Source organism: Sceloporus occidentalis, unplaced genomic scaffold, assembly GCF_023333645.1.
Source record: "Sceloporus occidentalis isolate IW3139 unplaced genomic scaffold, rSceOcc1.0.p SCAF_147, whole genome shotgun sequence".
Lineage (NCBI taxonomy): Eukaryota > Metazoa > Chordata > Lepidosauria > Squamata > Phrynosomatidae > Sceloporus > Sceloporus occidentalis.
The window spans coordinates 900,935-923,357 of NW_028317127.1; the positions used below are offsets into that span (position 1 = coordinate 900,935).

General features: G+C 41.3%; 1 protein-coding gene across 1 annotated transcript; it reads right to left on the bottom strand.

The window, feature by feature from the left end:
* Positions 1-1,537: 1,537 nt before the first annotated feature.
* LOC149280790 (WD repeat-containing protein 47-like) lies at positions 1,538-16,281 on the bottom strand. Its single transcript, XM_089500096.1, has 14 exons — positions 16,120-16,281; positions 12,625-12,704; positions 12,124-12,208; positions 10,361-11,163; positions 5,988-6,114; positions 5,690-5,868; positions 5,222-5,482; positions 4,903-4,963; positions 3,970-4,130; positions 3,576-3,745; positions 3,144-3,314; positions 2,554-2,685; positions 2,190-2,408; positions 1,538-1,680 (listed from the first exon to the last, which is right to left on the bottom strand). The coding sequence occupies exons 1-14, from the start codon at positions 16,279-16,281 to the stop codon at positions 1,538-1,540; spliced, it is 2,754 nt and encodes a 917-aa protein (XP_089356222.1).
* Between the last annotated feature and the right edge of the window lie 6,142 nt (positions 16,282-22,423).

Sequence of the window (22,423 nt, forward strand, 5' to 3'; positions counted from 1 at the left end):
GCTATGATGAATATGGGCACACGGTACTATAGGATAGCGTTGGAGATTGTTGTCCAGATCTTACTGTAGCGTGTCAATATTGTGAAGCTTTAGATGGGGAGAGGATCAGCCACGTGGACTATTGGTACAGATGGAGCAGGTAAGGTGGGGTCATACAAAGATGGCGACCTGCACCAGACCAATGGGCCTTCAGCTCAGCAACAATGGCACGGTGTGCTTCGATTTATTACAAACACACAACAGTAAAAGGGTGAGATGCACCACATTGTCTGACGATGCCGTGTGTCCCTCTTACCATACATGTATAGTAATAACCAGGCCTCTGTCCTGCATAATGAGAATAAGTGAAGTTGTTTATTTAATTTATTTTATTAGTGTCTGTTCATTTCGGGAAGGGATCTGCAATGCAAAATATACCACTGATTTCACCTTTTTTGCCCCTTTTTAAAACATCCTCTTGTAATCCTAGGAAAAACTGATATAAATACACGTAACATTACACACGGTAAGTGCACACATGTACAGCAGGAGTTCCGCACTGTTAAGTGATTTAGCGAGAGGGGTGCAGGTGGAGCATAGTGTGCAATTGTAGCGGCGTAACGAATTTCGTGGGGTGGACACACATAAGATTGTGATTACACAAAACGGCAAACGACATAAACGTCGCCTTCCAGCGATTAATGTGGCTGCTATTAACCCCTCGATTGCCACGGGATGGCAATGCAGGAGACTGAAAAAGTTCAGTAAAGTGAATCAAACCTATGTATTTACAGTAAGCAGCGCACGGAGACCTCTGCATACGTCATGCTAGCGAAAATTACTAATATAACGTAAACACCAAAAAGGTGGATTTTATATTCAGGCGCTCCACCAACTGACCTGGCCCAACATGCAAATTAATCATTAGAAGTTCCATCATTCATCTGCAGATGTGGGGAAGTCTATGATACCACAATGTATGTACAATTTATATTCTACACATCCATCCTAAATGTACACTGAAAGACCTACAAACTTGTCAATAGCATTTGGGACTTGTTAGTTTGCCAATGTATACAATCTTCCTCCGTGTATTTTACATGTGGGGTCAGCATACAAACTTATATCCTGTGGTTTGTGCAGCCTAAAAAGAAATGGATTCATAAAATACAAAATCTAAAATAATCTAGCAGTGAGAGCTTTGATTTATGGTGCTTTTTCATCTTGAGATTCACAATTAATGCCCCTCAGGGGGTTTCTGCCGTCTGCCCCTTTTTCCCCATCGCTTGTTATAGAATAGACGGGCCAGCTAGAGAGTTCAACCGCTTGCAACCTCTTCGATTCATATGTTACAAAGCACAGTCACTATGAACAACCAACTTTGGATTTCCACAACTGCATGCTGTAGTTGAAGTATGGAGGCTGCCAAGTGATTGCGTTGCACTGCTGTCAGGGAGTACGGGGGTTAATCCAAAGCATCACAGCCACAGCAGCCTTATGGGAAATACCAAAACTAGCCTCTTGCAGAGCGCCTGCCAGGCCCAAGTAAAGTTCCAGGCTACACATTGTAGGTCCAAAGTGATACAGTTCTATCTGCAGAAGAAGAAAGGAAGGACAGATCTTGCGTGTGCCATCTGCACTGAATCACCTTGTCCTTGTGCTCGCCTACTTCAATGATTGGAAGTGGCTTAGTGAGGTCTCCTTAAAGAACAAGAAAAAACATGAGAATGTTAACATAGCAGACTGTTTCACAGCCCACACAGTGTGGATATATATATATATATATATATATATATATATATATATATATATATATTAGATATATGCGCACACATATACATACTAACAAGGCAAATCTTCCCCTACTTTCTGTTTCTATAAACCATTAAGCACTGGAAGCTCAGCATGGCTGGACTGACATTTTTGTGCCCTTCGACTACTGCTTTTGTAGCCCGTTTAGACTGATTTAACCAAGGCTGTTTATATTGCTCTGCTTTGGGTACTACTATGATAGTATGGGACACATTTGTGTTTCTTTGAGGGATAGGTATCTATAGTTTATACAAAAGCCACCCCCACCTTATAAGTATTTGGTATAATGTATGCCTATGTTATCTAGAATTGCTTTTTGGCAACGTGAATCAATCCTTGCCCCTTTAAATCAAAGTGGAAATACGACTGAGCATATGGTGCAGTAAATAAGGGGTTACCTTGCAAGTCAGTAACTTTGATCTTCATATCATATGAACCAGTGAGTAAGTAATGAGCTCCAGGAGAGAAGCGGACAGAACGCACATCACTGGAGTGGGGGTGATAGCTCTGTACCATGCGGCCTCCTCTGATATCATACAGCATACAACTGGAGTCTTCCTGGCCTGTGGCAAGTAGCCGACCGCTGGGATCCACAGCTACAGAGGCCACGGCACTGCCTGCATTAAAAACCCAGTTTAAAGACACATTTTCACTAGCGGCAGGTGGCCTGTATTATTACATGCGCGTTTGGCAGTTGTTCACAAACCTATTGTTTTAGGACCAGATCTAACAATACAAGCTAGATTCCTTCTCTGAACTCACCAGTGCCATGAAATGTGGTTCCAATCACCCGCACACAGCTAGGAACACGCAAGTCCCAAAATCGCACGGTCTTGTCCTGCGATCCTGATGCAATCATCCAGCCACTCCACGTGTAAAGTGCCAAGATATGCCCTGTGGGAAAAACAACATGTATTGTAAAGTTAATGGGGAAAAGCTGGCATTTCAGAATGCATCCTCTAATGTGCAGAGCAAAGGCAAGAATGTATTTATGGAACATAAGAAACATATCAACACAAACTGGGTTTGGGACAAACTGTAATAGAACACAAGAAAGGCCTGGAAACCGACCACAGTTTTGGACATCTAGTGTGAGCGAGTACATCTTACCTAAAAATGTACTAAACCATTTGTTTTCAGGCACAGATACAGAGGGTCCCAAAGCCTGGAATTCTAGACTGCTTCTCTACACAATACAAATAAAATATCTTTAAGGTAATACTAGAACAAGAGCAAGCCTGGGAGACTTTATAGTGGCATCGGTGCAAAGAAGACCTTGTCAGGTGGCACAGTTCTCACCTATGTGCCCACTAAGTGCGTGAAGACCCTGACCATGCTGGCAGAGCTCTTACCTGTGTGCCCACTAAGTGCGTGAAGACCCTGACCACGCTGGCAGTCTGTTGTATAGATGTTACAGTCTCCAGCACCAGCACTGATTAATATGGCACCTCCACTCTCTGGACCTTCCATGAACGCCAAGTCTCTTATGGTGCCATCGTGCATGCTGAACTCCAGGTCCGGGCCTGACAAAATAACATAACATATTTTGCGGTTATATAACAAATCCGACTTTACAATTAAACTCATCTGTTGGGTAATATACAACTACGAATGAATAAGCATTTCTGGTAGAAAAGTGGTTTTAATACTATAGAAATCAATCAGTTATTGTTACTGGTTGATGACGGCTTTGTGCGTACTAATAGGTTACAGAACTTTCTCTAACACATCATATAATGGTGTTCACGGTTGTGTACATCAACATAACAGAATACGGCACTTACCGGTTGCATTGCAGGTCTCGGCATTGAACGGTAACACTTTAACATATTTGTCATTGGAGCCTGTGGCAAGCAGCTGCCCGCATGGGCTCCAAGCCACACAATAGATCGATCCTTTGTGATGCTTGTTCCTCTTAAACCGAACAACGGGCTGCACAGGGCTGTTTGTAGGACTACAAGAAAACATAACCATGTCAGGTGTAAACATCTGTAATTCCATTTATAATTCCATAGGTATCGGTGCCCGTAAGTTCAACAGTTTCTGCATTTGCAATTTCCCCAGGTAGGGCGTTCTAGTTTTTTGAGTGCATACTTCAAAGAGCAAGGTATATAATTTCCAATTAAGTGCTAGGTCGCTATAACTCAGTATCCCCTATGTTGGAGCAATTCCCCTTACCTGGGATCTAATACATCTGGATAGGCACAGACTCTCAAGGTTTTGGAGTTGGAGCCAACAGCATACAGCGACCCACTGGGATGGAAGGCCACAGCCCGAACCGCTTGTGTGTCTTCAAGGGTAGTGAGGCAGGTAAACTGCTGTTTCTGTTTGCAACCGTCCTGCAATATTAACCAAACATAATTAGAAAAGATTGTCTGTAATATGCATCTATGGCAAGTAGAGAAAGAAGGATGATGAAGGCAAAACTAAGGTCATGTATGGATTGCCAAATGTTGGAAAGTGCGCAAGCAATGCTTCTATAAATAAAGGATGAGGGAAAAGGGATCTAACACAGAAGCAAATCAGGCAAGGAGAACACGATTGGTTGAAATGAAGGACATTGAGTGGGACAGATGACATACCAGAAAGAGAAGAGAACTAATGATGAAGAAAGGAGGGTGCAGAATGAAAAAAGGAAGTCGAGGACTGGGTACAGAGTGAAGAAAGGTGAAAAGTTTAGGGAAATGATTTAGTATTGACGAGAGCATATTGAGAAAGTCACACTGAAGTTGAAGAATGGAGGAGGCAATTTAGATTGTGCTAAATGCAGAACAGAGGGAAAATGTGAAAACTCAACTAAACTAAAAGGTATTTTTTTTGTATCACTATTAACCAATCACTTCTGGAAGAATGATTTTACATTTACCCAGAACTCCACATTCTGCTTTCTTGTGCCTTCTGTTGCATTGCTATATCATTATAAATTATGGTTATTAATAATTACTATTTCATTTGCCCTAAACACACCCCCTTCTTCTCGTAGCTCTTTTGTAAAGCTACTGCGATTTTTCAACTTGGCTCCAAGGGGTGGAATGTGTTAACAACGAGAAATAATAGAAATTAGGTCAAGATGGAGCATATGGGAAATCGGGTATTGCCAACATGTCTCACCTCGGAGCTTTTCCTGGCTCCAGCACCCGCTGGATCTTCAAATGTTGGTTCTTTCTTTGCACTAAGTAAAATAAAAAGTAAATTAAAAAACAGTAACCTAGAACCTTTTGTAGGAAAACTTGGCTGGGGTTAGTCATTCATAATACATCGTTATTTTTAAATGCCCCATCTCACCTAAAACTCAGTATTCAGAAAATTACCCCCAGCCTGGCTTCCAGCTGACCACGTAGACATGTCAATTTCAATCCAACAGCAGCTATAATACCATCAGTATACAAGAAGTACCAGTACACAAGTTCCTTTAAACTCGGACACATACTTTCCACTCCCAAAGACCGGAGATTCCTCGGGAAATGGGATGGTGCTGTTGCCTCCTTCTTTCCGAGGGGTGCTGGTATTAATGCTCTGACCATCAGGCTGCGGATTTCTCCTGTGCAGGGAAGAGGTTCCTAGAGGGGAATGCCCATTAGTTGCGGCAATGCTGCTTTCTCTAGGGCCGTTGTGCTGTTTGGTCATTTCATTACTTTCTTCTCCAAGGGGATCCATCCCCACATTGAGCTCTCCTAACTTCTTAATAGACCTAAGGGAAAACCAAAGAGGATACAAGTCCGAGTAATCAGTAAAGTAAGTCAAAGGTGGCCCAGGTTAGTTTGCTGTAATCAATAATTTATTTAGATTTTTGATAAACCTTTTGCTGTTGGCAAAAGAGTCACGTTTATGTTATCATTACAGCCACCTTTGGGCAGAGTAACAAAAAACGTCGCATTTGTCTCTCTATTAGTGTTACCTGCTGAGAAATTGTTCGGTGAGATTTTGGGGGTGCTCTGCCTCCTCTGGCTGGTTGACACCTCCTTCAAACAGCATTTGTTGGTAAAGCTGTCTCTGCTGTTCCTTCTGTTCCAGGTGCTGCTGATAGCGTAGTTTCTGCCGATAATATTCCTCAAACTGTTCTGTGGAATCTCGAAGCTGTAAAATAGACATCGGGGGAACCGTAAGGGCTAAAGCAGGCACTGCACCCACCCTTTTTTAAAATCATATATATCTTTATTCAATTGGATCACAAAATAGAAAGTGGGGTAAGTGACCTCGTTCCTCTCCGGTTTACTCTGCTCTTCATTCGGTGGTGCAATACATTGGTCTTTTTTGGGGCTTGCGTCCTGACACAGGGTCTCGCTGCTACTTGGGATCTCCTTTTCCTGCGGGGTTTCACTCCTAATGGGACAATAAAAGCAAACATATAAAAAGTAAGTTATCTTCAATGAAAATGTATTTCCAGAAGAGCATGATAAAAAAAAAAAAATCCATAAAATTAAACCTAAACAGTGCATTCATAAAAACAAATGCATTATACATATATACTTATACGCACATAGAGATTACATACTTAACCTCGGTATACATGAAGAATCTTTAGGGTAATGTATTCATATATACCGTACCTGCTCGAATATAAGACAAGAGATATACCCATCGCCTTTTATTCGAGGTCTTATAATCGGACCTCAAATAGAGGTCCGACTACAAGACTAAGATCCAGATCCCTCGCAGCGCTGCAGGGGACCTGGATCCTCCTCTCTGGCTTTTCTATGATGAAGCGCTGGCGTGACATGACCTTCCGCCGCTCCGTCATAGATGCCCCGGCGGGCAACAGCGGAGGTTGTCTACCAGCATTGCGCACACTTCCACTGGCTGCCCCCATTAGATACCAGGGAGTCTGGAGCACGGGGGGCAAATAAAAGGAAATAAAAAACAAGAAATGCATTTTGCTCAATCATAGTTTTTATTAAATGTGACAAAATAGTTTACATGTGAATTCATATAGGGTAGTCTTATATTCAGGCTTTTTTCCCAAATTGACATTCAAATTTTGGGGGGTTGTCTTTTAATGAGGGTCGTCTTATACGGTACTTTTATCAATGCTTTGCTGGGGGGCAAATCCATATGGATGGATTCTGCATTAAAGTGCATACGATGGCTGGAGTCTCCCTTTAACTTGTAAGCAGGACTGACACCATTATTGGATGATTCCTGCAATTATGAAACAAAGTTTAGGACCTGAGTTTTACCTTAATATTTACCGTACTCTTTAATGCACCTTACAGCCTTTAGACTGTCGATCAAACATTGTACACAAGCTCATTTCTATTGAACTCTGAGTATCGGGACCTTAACCCCTTAAGGACCAGGCTGTGTTTTACCTTTTGTACCATTGGGACCGAGGCTGTTTTAACACTTTTGCGGTGTTCGTGTTTAGATGTAATTTTCTCTTCACTCATTTAGTGAACCCACACAAATGATATGTTGTTTTTTTCAGGACAAGAAGGGCTTTCTTCAGATACCATTGTTTTAATCATATTATCTAATTTCCCATAAAAAAAATAATAATATATGATGAAAAATGTAAAAAAACCCCACATTTTCTGACTTTTACCCCAAAAATCTTTTACTCATCCAAAAAAGCTAATGAAAAAACCTACTAAACATATTCTACTATTTGTCCTGAGTTTAGAAATACCCAATGTTTTTATGTTTTTTTGCTTTTTTCTGCACGTTATGGAGCATTAAGTACAAGTAGCGTTTTGCTATTTCAAAACCATTTTTCCAAATGTGCCATTTCGGGTATCTTTGGAGCCGGCCAATGCAATTTACCCCATCAAATCATATATTTTTGAAAACTAGACACCCCAAGGTATTTCAAATGCTAGAATTTTAACTCTTTCCATGCACTAATTCTACCACCAGTCCATTTTGTGTTTTTTATCGCTAAAATTGCTCTTCAGGTATGGATTTACAGCTCCTGGTATACATCACTTTCAAACAACACCCCAAGATGTGTTCAGCAACATCTCCCGAGTACAGTCATACCCCCCATGCATGGGTTTGTCGGGTTGTTTGGGAGGTAAAACGCCACATTTAGGAAGTGCACATTTTTTAACTTGGAACTTTTACATCTGGTCATTCTGCCCCCATGTCCTAATAGGACCATCTTTGAAGCCGGCTAATTCAATTTACCCCATCAAACCATATATTTTTGAAAACTAGACACCCCAAGGTATTTCAAATGCTAGTATTTTAACCCTTTCCATGCATGAGATTCTACCACCAGCCTTTGCCACACTTTGTGTTAGTATTTCTTTGGTATTTTTTTTTTTTTTTACACAAATTGTACTTTGGGTATACATTTATAGCTCCAGGTATACGTCACTATCAAACAACACCCTAATATGTGTTCAACAACATCTCTCGAGTACAGTGATACCACCCATGCATGGGTTTGACTGCTGTTTGGGGTTAAAAGGCCAAATTTGGGAAGTGCGCTTTTTTTCCCCTATTTTGGTCAGTCTGTGCCTATGCCCTATCTTTGAGCCTGGCCACTACAATTTACCTCATAAAACCATATATTTTTGAAAACTAGACACCCCAAGGTACTTAAAATGGTAGTATTTAACCCTTTCCATGCATCAGATTCTACCACCAGCTTTTGCCACACTTTGTGGTAGTATTTTTTCCACACAAATTGTACTTTGGGTATAAATGTATAGCTCCAAGTATACGTCACTATCAAACAACACCCTAATATGTGTTCAGGAACATCTCCCGAGTTCAGTCATACCCCACATGTATGGGTTTGTCTGGTGTTTGGGGTTAAAATGCCACATTTTGGAAGTGCGCTTTTTTCCCCCCCATTTTAGTCAGTCTGTGCCTATGCCCTATCTTTGAGCCCGGCCACTCCAATTTACACCATCAAACCATTCATTTTTTTAAAATTAGACACCCCTTGGGTATTTGAAATGCTTTTATTAAAATTTTTCCATGTCAGGATTTTTGGGAAGATACAGCGCTAATTTTAGCACTTGCTCATAATAATAAACTTTATTTTTTTATTTTATTTATTTTACTCTTTTTGGACTTTTTCTTTTACATTTTGCTGGAACTGGATAGTTCCTCTAAAGAATAATAATTTTTAAATGTTACCATGTTTTTTTTTTCATTTTTTTTTTTTTTCATTTTTTTTTTTATATTTTACTAATCACAGTGATTAGAAAGCTGGGCTCCATTGACTTGTATGGTTGAATGCAGTACCTGCAAGTGGAGCCAGAGTTCTCTAGAGGGTCTGGAGACCGTCTAGCGAACTTTTTCAACTTTATTTTTTTTTTTCCCGGGCCGCCGCCATCTTGCCGCCGTCACAGCCCGCCCTGGGGTAAGTATTTGGTGTTGCTGGATGCCTCCTGATCGAGGCATTCCAGCGACACCATTGAAGTTTACAATGTATGGCGGATGTTGACGCCCCGGGGAGGGGCCAGAGATGGCCCATCATGCCGATCTCGGTGTTGCTGAATGCCTCGACATCGAGGCATTAAAGCAACACCGTTTAAGCTTAGAAAGTGATCGTTGATCACTTTCTAAGCTTGTTTAAGTCTCATGACGTGTCAGGCACGTCATAGGTCGTTAAGTGACCGTTTTGCATGACGTGCCTGTCCCGGCAATGGACGTTAATAAACAGATTTTATGTCATTTTTAATGCAAGTGTAAGTACTCTATTTAATCATTACTTTGAGGGAAACAGACTGGATCCCATGCCTAGGAATACTGAAGGATCCAAATCCTAAATCCTGCGGGATACACTGTTTAGATGCAAATGTCAATCTCATGGATAAAGTTAGAAAGGGACCCAGATACGAGGACAGAACAGTACACAGTAAGGCTGGGATAAGACATCTAGGTCAATATTTCCAAGGTATTACCAAGATTATGTGGGTTCTGGCATTTGGTCTTCTAAATAAGTTTCACATGCTTTGTGGAAGAAGAACAGATCATTAGAAACTACAGTTCCCCTAAAGCATTCTGCATGGTATCATGGTATGGCGTACCCTTTACAGCACTAGAAAGACTTTGCACAAAAAAATTTAATGTGATGAACTCATTTGATCCATACAGTTTCTCCTTGCGAAGATATGTTCTCATAACATATGGTACGGAGTAGGAAACATTCAGATGAAGCACTGTGCTGATGACTGGAATTCTATGCTATTTGCACCCAGCCGGAACATACGGATTTTGGAATTCAGAACAAAATTTTGTTTAGATACATGCATTTTGTGTTTTAGACATTTTAAAGAAGGGTATAACAACTCCAAGAATCAGACTTTATCCCTAGTAAAGGAATTGCTATATCAAAAATGGTAACTGCAGAATCCCAGGACTATGCACAGCATTTCAGCAGACACTCGTTTAAGGCTTATAAGTAACTCTACAAATACACATTTAAGGCTGATGTGTAAACTATCTTAAAGAGACATTTGAGCCATTCTATGCATGTTACCTTATCTCATATCTATTTTTACATGAAAATGAATCCCTCTTTATCCATTCGTTGCTCCTCCTCATCCCCAGCTCCTTGGCTTGTATGAGATGCGTTCAGCTAAAATCTGTAAAAGCCTGAGGTTTGGAGTCTTACCTTTCTGAAGACTCTTCATAGATACTGTGACAGTCAGAGCTTTCCATCATCAGACTGCGACTAAGGCTTTGTACACCAGGGTAGTGAAAGTTGGCAAAGGAGTGGGACATGGAAGACGTCTTGCTTCCTGGGTCAGCCGATCTTTTATCATGACCACTCAGCCCGCATGTCAGGCCATCAAGGGCTGGATTGAGAGAGCGTGACATGTAGGCATCAGCAGACTGTGGTCGTCTCATAGGCGAGGAAGGGTACGGAGATAGCTTGCTAATGAGTGGAGTTAGGAGGTCCGCATAAGCAGCCTTGCTGGGTTTCATCAACTTGTCCACATGGATATTCAGTGTTTTCTGCTCAAAAGCACAGGAAAAAACACTGGGGGGCAAGTTCTGGAGCCAAGAAAGTAGACTCAAATCTAAGTCATCACAACCATTGCCGCAGAGAAGGTCTATCCCTAGGAGGACCTCACTTTCTGTGATCTCTTCTCCAGTGGCCTTGCTCTGGCAGAACTCCACGCAGCATTCATACAGCAAACCCTTCATGATGAGCTGGAACAGGCGGTTGTTACTGGCTTTGAAACCGGCCTCGCTCAGCTTCCGGTCAGCCGGGATGAATTCCGCCACCATGACACAGGCCTCCTCAAAGCAGTGCACCCGAGCCGTGCTGGGGTTCCAGTCCTTGAACTCTGCGTGGTTGGTGAGCCGTGGAAGAGTGAGCAAGAGACACAACTTGCTGTAATCATCCTTGGAGGAGCAGTACTCTTCCAAGCTGTGGAGGCACTTCACAGCTTCCTGCATTGTAAACTCAAGCTGTAATGAAGGAAATATACACAGTCGTTAAATATTTTCCAATTATCATCGGTTTTTCTAACATACTTCATTGATATCACCTAATGTACTATTTACAATACAATGTCAGATAAATGAAATATTCCCAAATAGTGCATCAGGCAAAATGCGTAAGCTTGCTTCCAGGGCCTGTACACAATACCCTTTAAAATTTTAATTCAGCAGGAATGATTTTTTTTGCTTAACTAAAGCCCAGTAAGAGATTATTCTGCTGAAGGAGTGCAACAAGGGCCCTTGTAGTGGAGGGCAGGTCTTAGAAATTGGCCCTAAATTCCTGTTGTGGATTATTGAGCAAATTTAGAGTATTTGTTAATGTCCTGCTGGCTTATATTTTGAGCAAAATTGCATTCATGTGCACCAATATATTTAGATCCAAAACAGGATACATACATGACAAGTGCCCCCCCCCCCAACACCATTTGGGGGGCACTCAGAATTTTGCATGACACGACTGGTCTACTGATATAAGTGGTAGCTATGTAAACATTTCTGTGCTTATGTCAGCCATAGTAGGAGAGGAAAGGGTGAGAGAGACTGGAAGAAAGGGGGATTAAACAAACAAAAGAAACAAGACACAGTCAATAGACTGGAGTATATCCGAGGGTCTCCAGGGAAACGTTCAGCGAAAACATACTGGAAAATGTCATCTTCAGCAATATAAAAATAGTACATGAAATCAACTCACAAAATATGGGATATTAATAGATTTCTGTACCGCTGAGAGATGGATCTGAGCAGCTTAGAAATCACTTTACATTTTTTTATATATTTCCGTATTTTGTAAAGTGTCATATTAACGGATTTAACATTTCCAGTAGGAAACTTTTAACCAGTATGAAGAAATGGAATAACACGAGTCCCAAAGGGCCGTTTCCTGGACAAACACTGCTTGCTGGACAAAGCGGTAATTTTGGAACGTACGTGCTGCGGCTCCTCTTCTGCTGACATTGCATTGTTCACACACAGCGCCTCCAAAAACTTCTGCTTCAGTATAATATACCGAAACCTGTGCAAAAACACCACCACAAATAAATGCCGAGTTTGCACAGCAACTGCATATTGGGAGATATTCTAATGGGAATATAAAACTTCTGAGACGTGACTGCTCTGCCTTTTATTGCAAGAAAGAAGAAAAATGAGTGTTGGAGGAATAAAGATAGGGGAAAAAGGTGAATATCAGAAACTTTTCATCTAATCATAGATTAGCTGGAGTTTGAATCCTGGTCACTGAATAGAAAATACACGGATGAGTTGAAGATAATCCCAGCCCCTGCCCTCGTTCTGCTATCAGGTAAAACAGGTCAATGAAGAATCCCAAAAGCACAGCATTTAGCGGGATTTACGCATATATTTAACCACCCCCTAAACATAATCTTCGTATTTGCTTAATCCTGTAAAACGTATGTCTCAATAGGGCAGTACCTTTTTCTGTCAAATTTGTCCATACATTCCAAAGGCTGGATAAACTGAAGCACTTCGTCCCACTGTCCATCTAGGATCAGCTGCCTAAAATTAAAACACAAGCACAGATTACACATAAATCAGATTACCCATTCGGCCAGTTTTGGAGCACTTTACTGCTTTTTCAGGAAGATCACATGGAAAGCAGACTGGATTGCCTGAAAGATGCTTGGTTAACCCTTTGAGTGCCATTGACAGGAGCAATGTATTTTGTTCCACTTCTTCAAGTCTAAAGAAGGTCCGCCAGCATAAGCACTTTAATGCTACAATAGCTGAGTGGTCCCTGTAATCCATGATGTCCCCCTTTCAAATGCATGGGGGGTGGGGGGATTATGCAGAATCCCCCATATGCATTTACCTCTTTCCACACCCCATACTATGTGCCATATTGGAGATGTGGTCAGCCGTATGTACGTAATATACTTGCCTCTAGTAGGTTCCAGGTCTAGTACAGCGCACGCCGCTCGCAGGGGGGGGGGGGGCATTCTGGGCGCACGCCCTGTGCGGGGGGGGCTGGGCACACCCACGGAAAGTGAACCCATAAATTTCATTGGGCGCACTCCAGTCTGTGGCAGCAAACAGCCAATTAGTGAAAGGACACGTCAGACGGCAGTCCAAGGGCTGCAGCGTCTAACTAAGGTTTTCTTTTTTGCTTTTGAAAAATGCATATTAAAGTAGTTATAGAGTAATTAATATGCATTTTTCTTTAGTGGGACTGTCAGACTTCAATACTACCAAAAGTTACACCGTTAAAACACATAACTGAAAACCATTACTTTTGGGGACATCTACAGCAAAAAAACAAACCATATGATTTTTCAGAGATGTGTGGATGACAACCAAACAAACACATACATTACATATACACGTATCAACACAATTCCCCCACAATCCAGTCTGTTCTGGCAAAGAATGCTATGGGGGGGGGTAACACCCAGCCAATCTGGCACTCAAACCCAGTCCAATTCACATTTACAGAAAGATGTAAAGAACGTATAAAAGGGATCTGGCAATCACAGTAATACCAGCTTACTAGAGACACGTAAGGTATTTATGTGCAGAATAGGAGAGAGAAAAAAGCTGCCTTATATGTTAAAATCAGACAAAAAACAGACAATTGCCCCCTTGATGGCATGGACACCGCATGAGGCATTCTGCGTTCACAAAGCAAACCTGGCTGCCAATTTAGGGAAGTCGATTTGAGGATTTCTCTATTCGTCACGTGTACGACATCCCTAGAAAATGAGAATATCTAACCTAAATATATCCGCAACTCAACGAGAAGTAGTTAAACGTGCTGCACTAAGTAATATAGTGTAACATCACTTGTAATAAAATATTCAGCTTCTCCATGAGCAGTATGATTGTCTTATGCAGACGGCACAAATCATACACAGATGGACAAAGGCATAAAATTATCTGCATCACTCGTATTGGATGCGCTTTCACTGTAAGAAGTAGAGAAGATCAACAGAATGATCAGATTTATAAAGAGAATATTAAGCACTGCTGTACAGCAGGCAGACAGCTACATATAATACATTTATTACGTGATGCAACTAACATACACGATACAAAACGAGACAAACAAGTCTCACGCACAACAATGATGAAATAGTAAATGCGGTAATACCAAAGCCCACCCCCTGCTTCTGGCGGGGGGCAAAACTGACCCTAAGCCACACGCCGCCGATATATCATGGCTCAGCTGGCAGTTTTTAGTTTCTACATGTTAAGGATCTGACTTTTGCATTTGAAGATGTTGGGAAAATCAGATCCATTAACCAACTGGTAAAAATGTTTGGGCTACACAAGTCGCATTTGGAAAAGAACGAGGGGCATTTCCAGTAAAAACTCCTGTGGCTGTCATTTGCTCAGACATTATTATATTTAAAGGCATATACAAATTGACTTCTGTCTAGGGGCGCTTCAAAACACACGATATCGAATCACTCATAAAAAATAAAGCAAAAAGCAAAAAGAAAAAAACAAATAGAGGTATACCTCCTGAGGAAGCCCGCTACCGGCGAAACGCGTAGAGGATTGTTTACTTTGGACTTTACTTGGCTGTTTTTATTACTTCATTATTTTCTTATCTTGGAATATATTTTTATACTGCTTTTATTAATTGATTTCGGACAGACTTGCCAAACACTTATATAGTGTGGTCTGCCAATCAATATTCTGTAAGGGCTAAGTCCCGGATTAAATTATTCATTTATTTTTCTATTATATTTATTGGTCTCTTATATTGATCATTATACACATAGAATCAGCTGATCAACTGCTGAATATACACCACCCACTACACTCTTAATAATAATACTCAATAGTAAATTAATTCACACAAGCACTTGCACTTTACAAGAAACCCACACCGGAATACTAAAGCAACAACCTTTCGGAACTCAGCGGAACCTGAAGTTCAGCAAAGCTGCACCAGGAACGCCATCCAGACATCACCAATTCAAAACCAAAACCTACCAGATGTGCTTGATATCTTCCATCTAAACGTGAGTGTATTACTTCACCGCGTAGAATAGTGGTTTTAAAGATATTACCCTATTGGATCTTTCTTTTCTTCCATGCACGTGAGGTTAAGGAACCAGTAAACATACCGAAGGGTGGTTGATACACGCGCTAAAGATCTATATATATTGTGAGTGCAACTGTTGAAGTATTGTGCGAAAATTCCAGAATTTTTTTACTGTATCACACTATTTGTTTTTTTCTTTTGTAGTATATTTGTATATTCCTTTCAACATTCCGTGGAGAGTGTTTATAGGGCTGCAGCTATAAACCCGATCAAAGAAAAAGGAAAGTATTTTTTTGTTCTTGCCTTTTGACACTTGGTTTCACCCCTTGCACATTCTATATTTAAAGGCATTCAGATCTTTTACGCAAAAATATCAAAAGCACTTTGTAGCATGTTAAGCAAATAAACCTTAGCAGATCTTAAATCACACAAGACTTTTTAGAGACTTTTTCCCCCCAGTTTCTACGGTAACAAAACCATCAGTTTTTGCTTTTGTGTCACATGGCAATTATATGTTCCTGGCAAAATTATGAACGATAAAAGAATTTATTTCTGGAAAAAGTTTGGCCATTCTAGCGACTACGTTCCCAATGATGCAAACCAGCTGAAAGCGAACGGATATCTGGAACCCGCTCTGATGGTTGCTATACGTGCAAAGCCTACCTCAAAACGGCAATGGGAATATTTAGTATTTAAACTTAATAATAATCAGAAACGACGATCCGAGAGAGTGCGTGTATAGACGCTGCCGGATCCCATACTCTTAGAGAGGAAGAAGGCAGTGATTTGCAGTGATCTTTTTCTCAAACTATTAAGATAACGACTCTGCGGACTTTCTTTTCTTAAGGGTGAGAAAAAAATCCATAGCCCAGCCACGCTAAGATCCATGGCGTAACGGTACGGACATCGCAAACTGGTACTTGCCTGAGGAAAAGCATGTCGTCGGAGAATAGGCCGTTTATCACCCCGCTCTCCTTCTCTAGGGCCAGCATACTGATGTGCAGCTTCTTGCCATTGAGGAAGTCCAGAATCAGCTTTGTGATCTCTGCTTCTTTCACGTTGATTGTCTCCTCGGCTGTCATTGTGATGATCTTCAAGGGGAGAAACAAAAGATTAAAAAGACAAATCTCAAGTATTTGTATTGCTGGTTTAATAGTTTAGGATCTAGCATTCAAAACAACTTATAATGCATTCATCAACCCAGACAACATGGTGACCAACAAACCTGCGTGGAAAACCCATACAAGGATCTATTTGATCTAGGGAAGCAGAAGTGGTATAAAAGGAAGAGGCTAAGTGATGTGTCTCAAAGGTACGCCAGACCCATCAATTAGGATGATATCTGGATGAAAAAATGGCATTTTGTTTCCATGAAGCAGTTGAAGAAGCAACCCTGTTCCATATGATTATGTTTATTTAAGTCCCCGGGCTGCTGCTTGGACACGCCAACCAACAATCACTTGAAAGGAAACCTAAAGCATTATGCTGAACGCCGAAATCTTTGAACGCACCCTACCACTGCCTCTCACAGAGAGTTTACAAAGCGTCTGGGCGTGAATAAAGAAAGTAGCAACTCCAGATACTTGGATACAAAAACGTGACAATAATTAGCAGCGCTGAACGCATGACATAAGTACCACGGCAAGAGAGAGAGAGAAAGAGATCTTGTTGCTCTACTGCAGAGGCGTATAGAGATATTAGCTGCTTAACTTTCAATCACCGATGCGCAGGAATGCAATATTTGCACAGTCCATTTTGGAATTCCGAACATTCGCCACCAGACTGCAACATTTCTCTTGGTAATATGATACCCGGCTCATATACTAACGCCCCAATCTTACACAATTATTACAGGGCTCTTACGACTACATTCAAAAATAAAAATGCATGTACGAAGCATGACATCATTTGTTAAAGAGAAAAGAAAGACCACTTCTTGGGTTGTTTGTGTGAACTATGCACATACATGATGATATGTATCAAACGCAACAGACTGAAAGCCGGGATAAAACCGATTTAGATTTTACATGAAAAAGAGCCTCAAACTCTGTATGAGTTAATCACGATCGGGAAAAATACCGGCGTATTCTCAATATATGAAATATACAAATCAGCAGATTGTATGAAGGCAGATTGTGATATGGTAAGGTTGCTAGGAAACCACACGGTGTATCGTAGGCACGGTGCTGAGGTTAGATACATATCAGGAACAAAACAGCCGGAAAAGGATATTATACACACTTAAAATTCAGTCTTAAATACAAGACCGCCGCGTACCCTTGGCTTGTCTATCAAACCATTCATTCAACACAGATCTATACCAGAAACCCCAAGACGAGCCAACCTTCCGGTACAGAATACGTTCAAGGACGCTGTTAATGGAATCATTTTATTATTATCTGTTTTCAACACAGAATGGCTGGCTGCTTTGTAGATGGCGGCATAAATAATTCACGAAGCCTCGCCATAGTAGGGGGGCACAATGGGTGGCGGGTGTAGCGGGTGAGCAGCGTCGCTGCCTTTTGTGTCACTTTGGAGGAATAAGGAAGCAGCGACGGGTGGGCAGGATGACTCAGGCCTCAGCTGCTGCTCCCCCACTACAGCCACCGTAGAGGCGGTCTCGCTTTCTGGCAAACAGGCCCTCGTCCTTCTGCATCAGAACAAGAGATGCGGGGCTCTTTATTTAGCAGCCCGGACACTCCCTGCGTCCATTCAGACACCGGTGTGTCTGGCACGTGTGTTATTACGCCAACAGGCACAGGCAGCCATTCAACATATATGCAAGCGAAATAAACTGAAAGCATATACCGACATTAAAATGTAAAGTAATATACCAAAGGTCCAGGGTTAGCTAGAAAGAGAATAATGCCGTATAGGCTCATATCGAACACAGAAAAACATGAAACACTTTAATTCCAAGATTAATTCAATTATTATTTATCTATCACCAAGCTAGTAAGGAAATGATGATGTACATGCATATGGCTAATATATATAGTTCTATATAGATAGATAGATAGATAGATAGATAGATATGGGTGTGTTTTATTAAAGGGTAAGTGTTAAAGCCATAACACATACACCATAGGATTTATCATATAGGTGCTACATATATAGATGTAAAGCGACGCCCAGCACACAATATCGGACTGCCTCCTATGGTACCTAGTATTTTCCGCCGGTCCGCTAATCCCGAGCCCCGGCTGGTGACGCCCGGTCCGTGTTCACTCCCTGTGCGTTTCTTTTTCCGGTCCCCCCTGAGATGCGTGTTCCCCGAAAGCTCCGTATCCCGGTCCCCAGGCCGAGCCGCTCCGTCTGTGTTTCTCTGTCTCTCACGGGCTGCGGTTGTCAAGCGGATTCGCAGGCGTCCAATCGGAAGGCGCGATTTGAGGACCCCAGCATGTAAAGCTGCCCTGCGATTTGCCGGTCGAAACGTAATGATGGAGGAAAGGGAGTATGGAAAGGATGAAGGAAAGGAGAGGTACAGAGAGGAAAGAATAGAAGATGGGAGAGCTGGCTGCGAGAGGGAGAGTGAAAGGACATATTAACTTAATTAGAAACGCAAACATTAACATAGTTAAACAACTTTATTCTTGTTTCTTCTTCAGCCTATACTTATAGCTGCTTTGTTATGAGAGTGCAAATGTGATAACTGGCCAGGGGCATTGAGCTTCGTGGTAAATTGAGGATGTCACCCATCGGAACTGAATGAGATCCCCTCTGACTAGTAGAGGTAGGAGGTAAGTAGGCATTATTGCCAAGAATAACTCCAAAAATAAGTCCATCCATTGTTATTCTCCAGATCCAAAGACTAAAAAAGGAATCCCAGCTTTCAATTGAACACTTATTATGACACATTCTTCTTGGAATCTATTCAAAGGATTTCTCAGAAACTTATTCAAACTATCTGGTGGTCTACACAATCTTTTTAATCTTTTTGTCTTGCACAAACCATTATAGATGACTTTAATAAAACTGGACAATTTGGCTTTCAGATGGTTATTTTGTCTTAGTGACATCCAAATGCAAGGAGGTGTCATGGAGCAGAGGCTGGATAGAGGAAGCATGATGGGAGCGCTGATGCCCAGCTGGAGAAGAAGCTTCCCAGAATCAGCATTGGATGGCCACATGCTATAAGGTTGGGGTGATCTCCATTGTAGAGCACGGAGAAAGCAGGCACTTCTTGGATTGGTTGCTCATCACTATAGGCTAACATGGGTAGAGTAGGCACCCTCTTCCAGATGGAGCAGTCAATCCTCCCATGTCCACCTTGATGCCATGCAGTAATCTACCTCTCTTCAGATTATTTGTTCAAATTTCAACGTTTCCTGCCTTTTTTAACAATTATTCTGAACCACATAAAAACTTGGATAGGAAAAGCTAACGTCAAAGTAATTCTATGGAGCTATATTACCTTGTGCGCTGCTTCCCACAATGCTTCTGCCTGGGTGCCTCATAGAATCGTTTCCAAAGGGCCTGAGAAGGGCATCAGCAAGGTGGCCTAGGATCATGTTAAAGACCCCTGGTTTCCGTGACACATCCCAGTAACATAGAACATTTGTACCCATTTCTCTGTATATCTACATTAAAAATGAGGCAACCAAAGCATACTTTAAGTACTTCTATACAATTCCCTCTAATTTTAGTAGTTGGTGTGACCAGAAATCTTATGTTGTGAAAAAAAAGTCTGTTACAAAACCATGTGTGCTTGTGAAAGTGTAAACCTGGAATTGTTTCAAAATAATTTTGGCACTGCCTCTCTATAAAACTATATTGCTGTGTTTTAATACAATACACATATAAATGCAATGTATGAAGTTACCTATTAAGTTACAATTTATTCTGTACTTTTAACTACTTTGTTTTGTTCGTTGTTCCATGAAATAAAACATAAAGGTAGGGCCCCCATTTTTTATCAATTTGTGTATAAAATGAATGTGTAAGGCGTTAGAGGGGGTGTGTGTGCGCGCATATATGTGTAATTGTTGGAGTGGTGTGTGTATGTAAATATAAGTGTATGGTGTTAGAGTGGCAGTGTGTATGCATGGGTGTACACCGATCAGCCATAAAATTATGACCACCTGCCTAATATTGTGTAGGTCCCCCTGTGCTGTGGGTATCCGACACCAAGACATTAGGAGCTGATCCTTTAAATCCTGTAAGTTGAGTGATGGGGCCTCCATGGATCAGACTTGTTTGTCCAGCACATGCCACAGATGCTTGATTAGATTGAGATATGAGGAATTTGGAGGCCAAGTCAACAGCTTTGAACTAGGGTGACCACATTTTATTTCTGCCATTCAGGGATACACTATGAAGTGCATGAGATTACACACACAGGTGTATGTATGTATATATATGTATATATATATATATATATATATATATATATATATATATATATATATACACACACACACCTGTATGCGTTAGACATCCATTTTTAACTACATAATATGTACTTATCTCTTTGAAGTAAAGACCGTAATTGAAATATGATTTCAAAATAACAGCTGAACCGGCAGTTAGTTTTAATATATCCCAGCGCAGGACCTCTACAAGGTAAGTGAACTACAAAGAGTAGATAGTGAGGAAGGGGGTAGTAGGAATATTGAAATAAATAATGAGTGAGCAAATCAATGAATTAATGGGTGATTTGTCTGAATGAGGGAGAGTATGAAATAATGTGTGGATGAATTTGTGAGAATGCATTAATGAAAATGTGTACATTTTTGTGTGAATGAATGAGAATAAATTATTGTGTTAATGAATTGAATGAAAGTGTGAATTAGAGAGTGACTGTAAAAGTATTTGTACGTATCATAGATGTGTAATTGATTTGTAGAAAAGCAACAATGGCACAAGCAGGGTGTTTGAGCTTTGGGGACAAAGATGGCATAGGACGGGTTGTTCGGGAACAAAGTTGACTAATGCTGGGCTGTTAGGACTTGCCATCTTTTTCCCCAATGTGTGTAATTTGGGTGCTGGTCAGGTTCTATGTGGGCAGTGTGGACGCCAGGGCTGGCTTTGGGGTGTGCAACCTGTGATTTATGCCTGCAATTTAGGGTTTTATCTATACCTTTTTATGTGAATTAAAAATTGATTTATACCTGCAAAGCTGGGTTTGTGTGTTATTCTGTTGACCTATATCTGCTATGCTATGTGTCCATACATTATTTATGTATACCTGCAAATACAGGGTTTGTATGTCTTATTAAGTTGATCAATACCCATACCTGGGAACTTTCCGGGTTTGACCCGGAGATTGCCGGGTGAAGCACCGGTTCTCCAGGTCAAGACACTCCCCGCTGTCCGCCCATTTTTCCTTGAGTTAGGGGTGTTTCCAGCAGACGTCAGGGGGACTGCCCACCAACGTCAGTGGGCAGTCCTGGCTGCATCCCGCAAGAGAAGGCTCTGGGTAGCCGGAGGCCAAAAGTTCCCAGGTATGTCAATACCTGCAGTCGTGTTTCCATGTGATTTCCAGTTGATCTATACCTGCAATGCTGGGTTTCCATACATTATTCAGTTGTAAACTCAGCACTGAGGGTATAGATCAAATAAACAACACATGGAAACAGCAGTGCAGGTATTGATCAACTGAATAAGACGTACAAACCCTGTATTTGCAGGTACACCTAAATAATGTATGGAAACAGCAGATATGGATCAACAGAATAACACACAAACCTAGCTCTGCAGGTATAGGTCAATTGGAATTCACATATAAACTCAGCATTAAAAGGTATAGATAAAACCCCTTAAATTACATGCATAGATCACAGATTGCACACCCCAAAGCCAGCCCTGGCATCCACACTGCCCACAAAGAACCTGACCAGCACCCATATAACGCACAAAGGACGTGCCATCTTTGTCCCCAAACAGCCCATCCTGAGTAAACTTTGTCCCCAAACAGCCCCGCTTGTGCCATATTTGTCCCATAGACACCCTGCCTGTGCCATCTTGGTCCCCAAGGCTCAAACACCCTGCTTATGCCATCTTTGCCTTTCCACGAATCAATTATACAGTTGCTCACTAATTCACACTTTCATTCACATAATTAATTCACACAATCATTTATTCTCACTCATTCACACAAATCATTTACACATATTCATTAATGCATTCTCACAAATTCACACAATTCATCCGCACATTAATTCATACTTTCACTCATTCACACAATTCATCCACACATGAATCCATACTCTCACACATTCACAC

Bases quoted from the DNA above. Each gene is read 5' to 3' on its own strand.
- LOC149280790 (XM_089500096.1), bottom strand. From the start codon at position 16,281: ATGACAGCCGAGGAGACAATCAACGTGAAAGAAGCAGAGATCACAAAG. The intron at 11,164-12,123 runs GTACGTTCCAAA...CCTTCATTACAG, and splicing joins CAGAAGAGGAGCCGCAGCAC to CTTGAGTTTACAATGCAGGA. The intron at 2,409-2,553 runs GTGAGTTCAGAG...TTTTTAATGCAG, and splicing joins AACCACATTTCATGGCACTG to GCAGTGCCGTGGCCTCTGTA.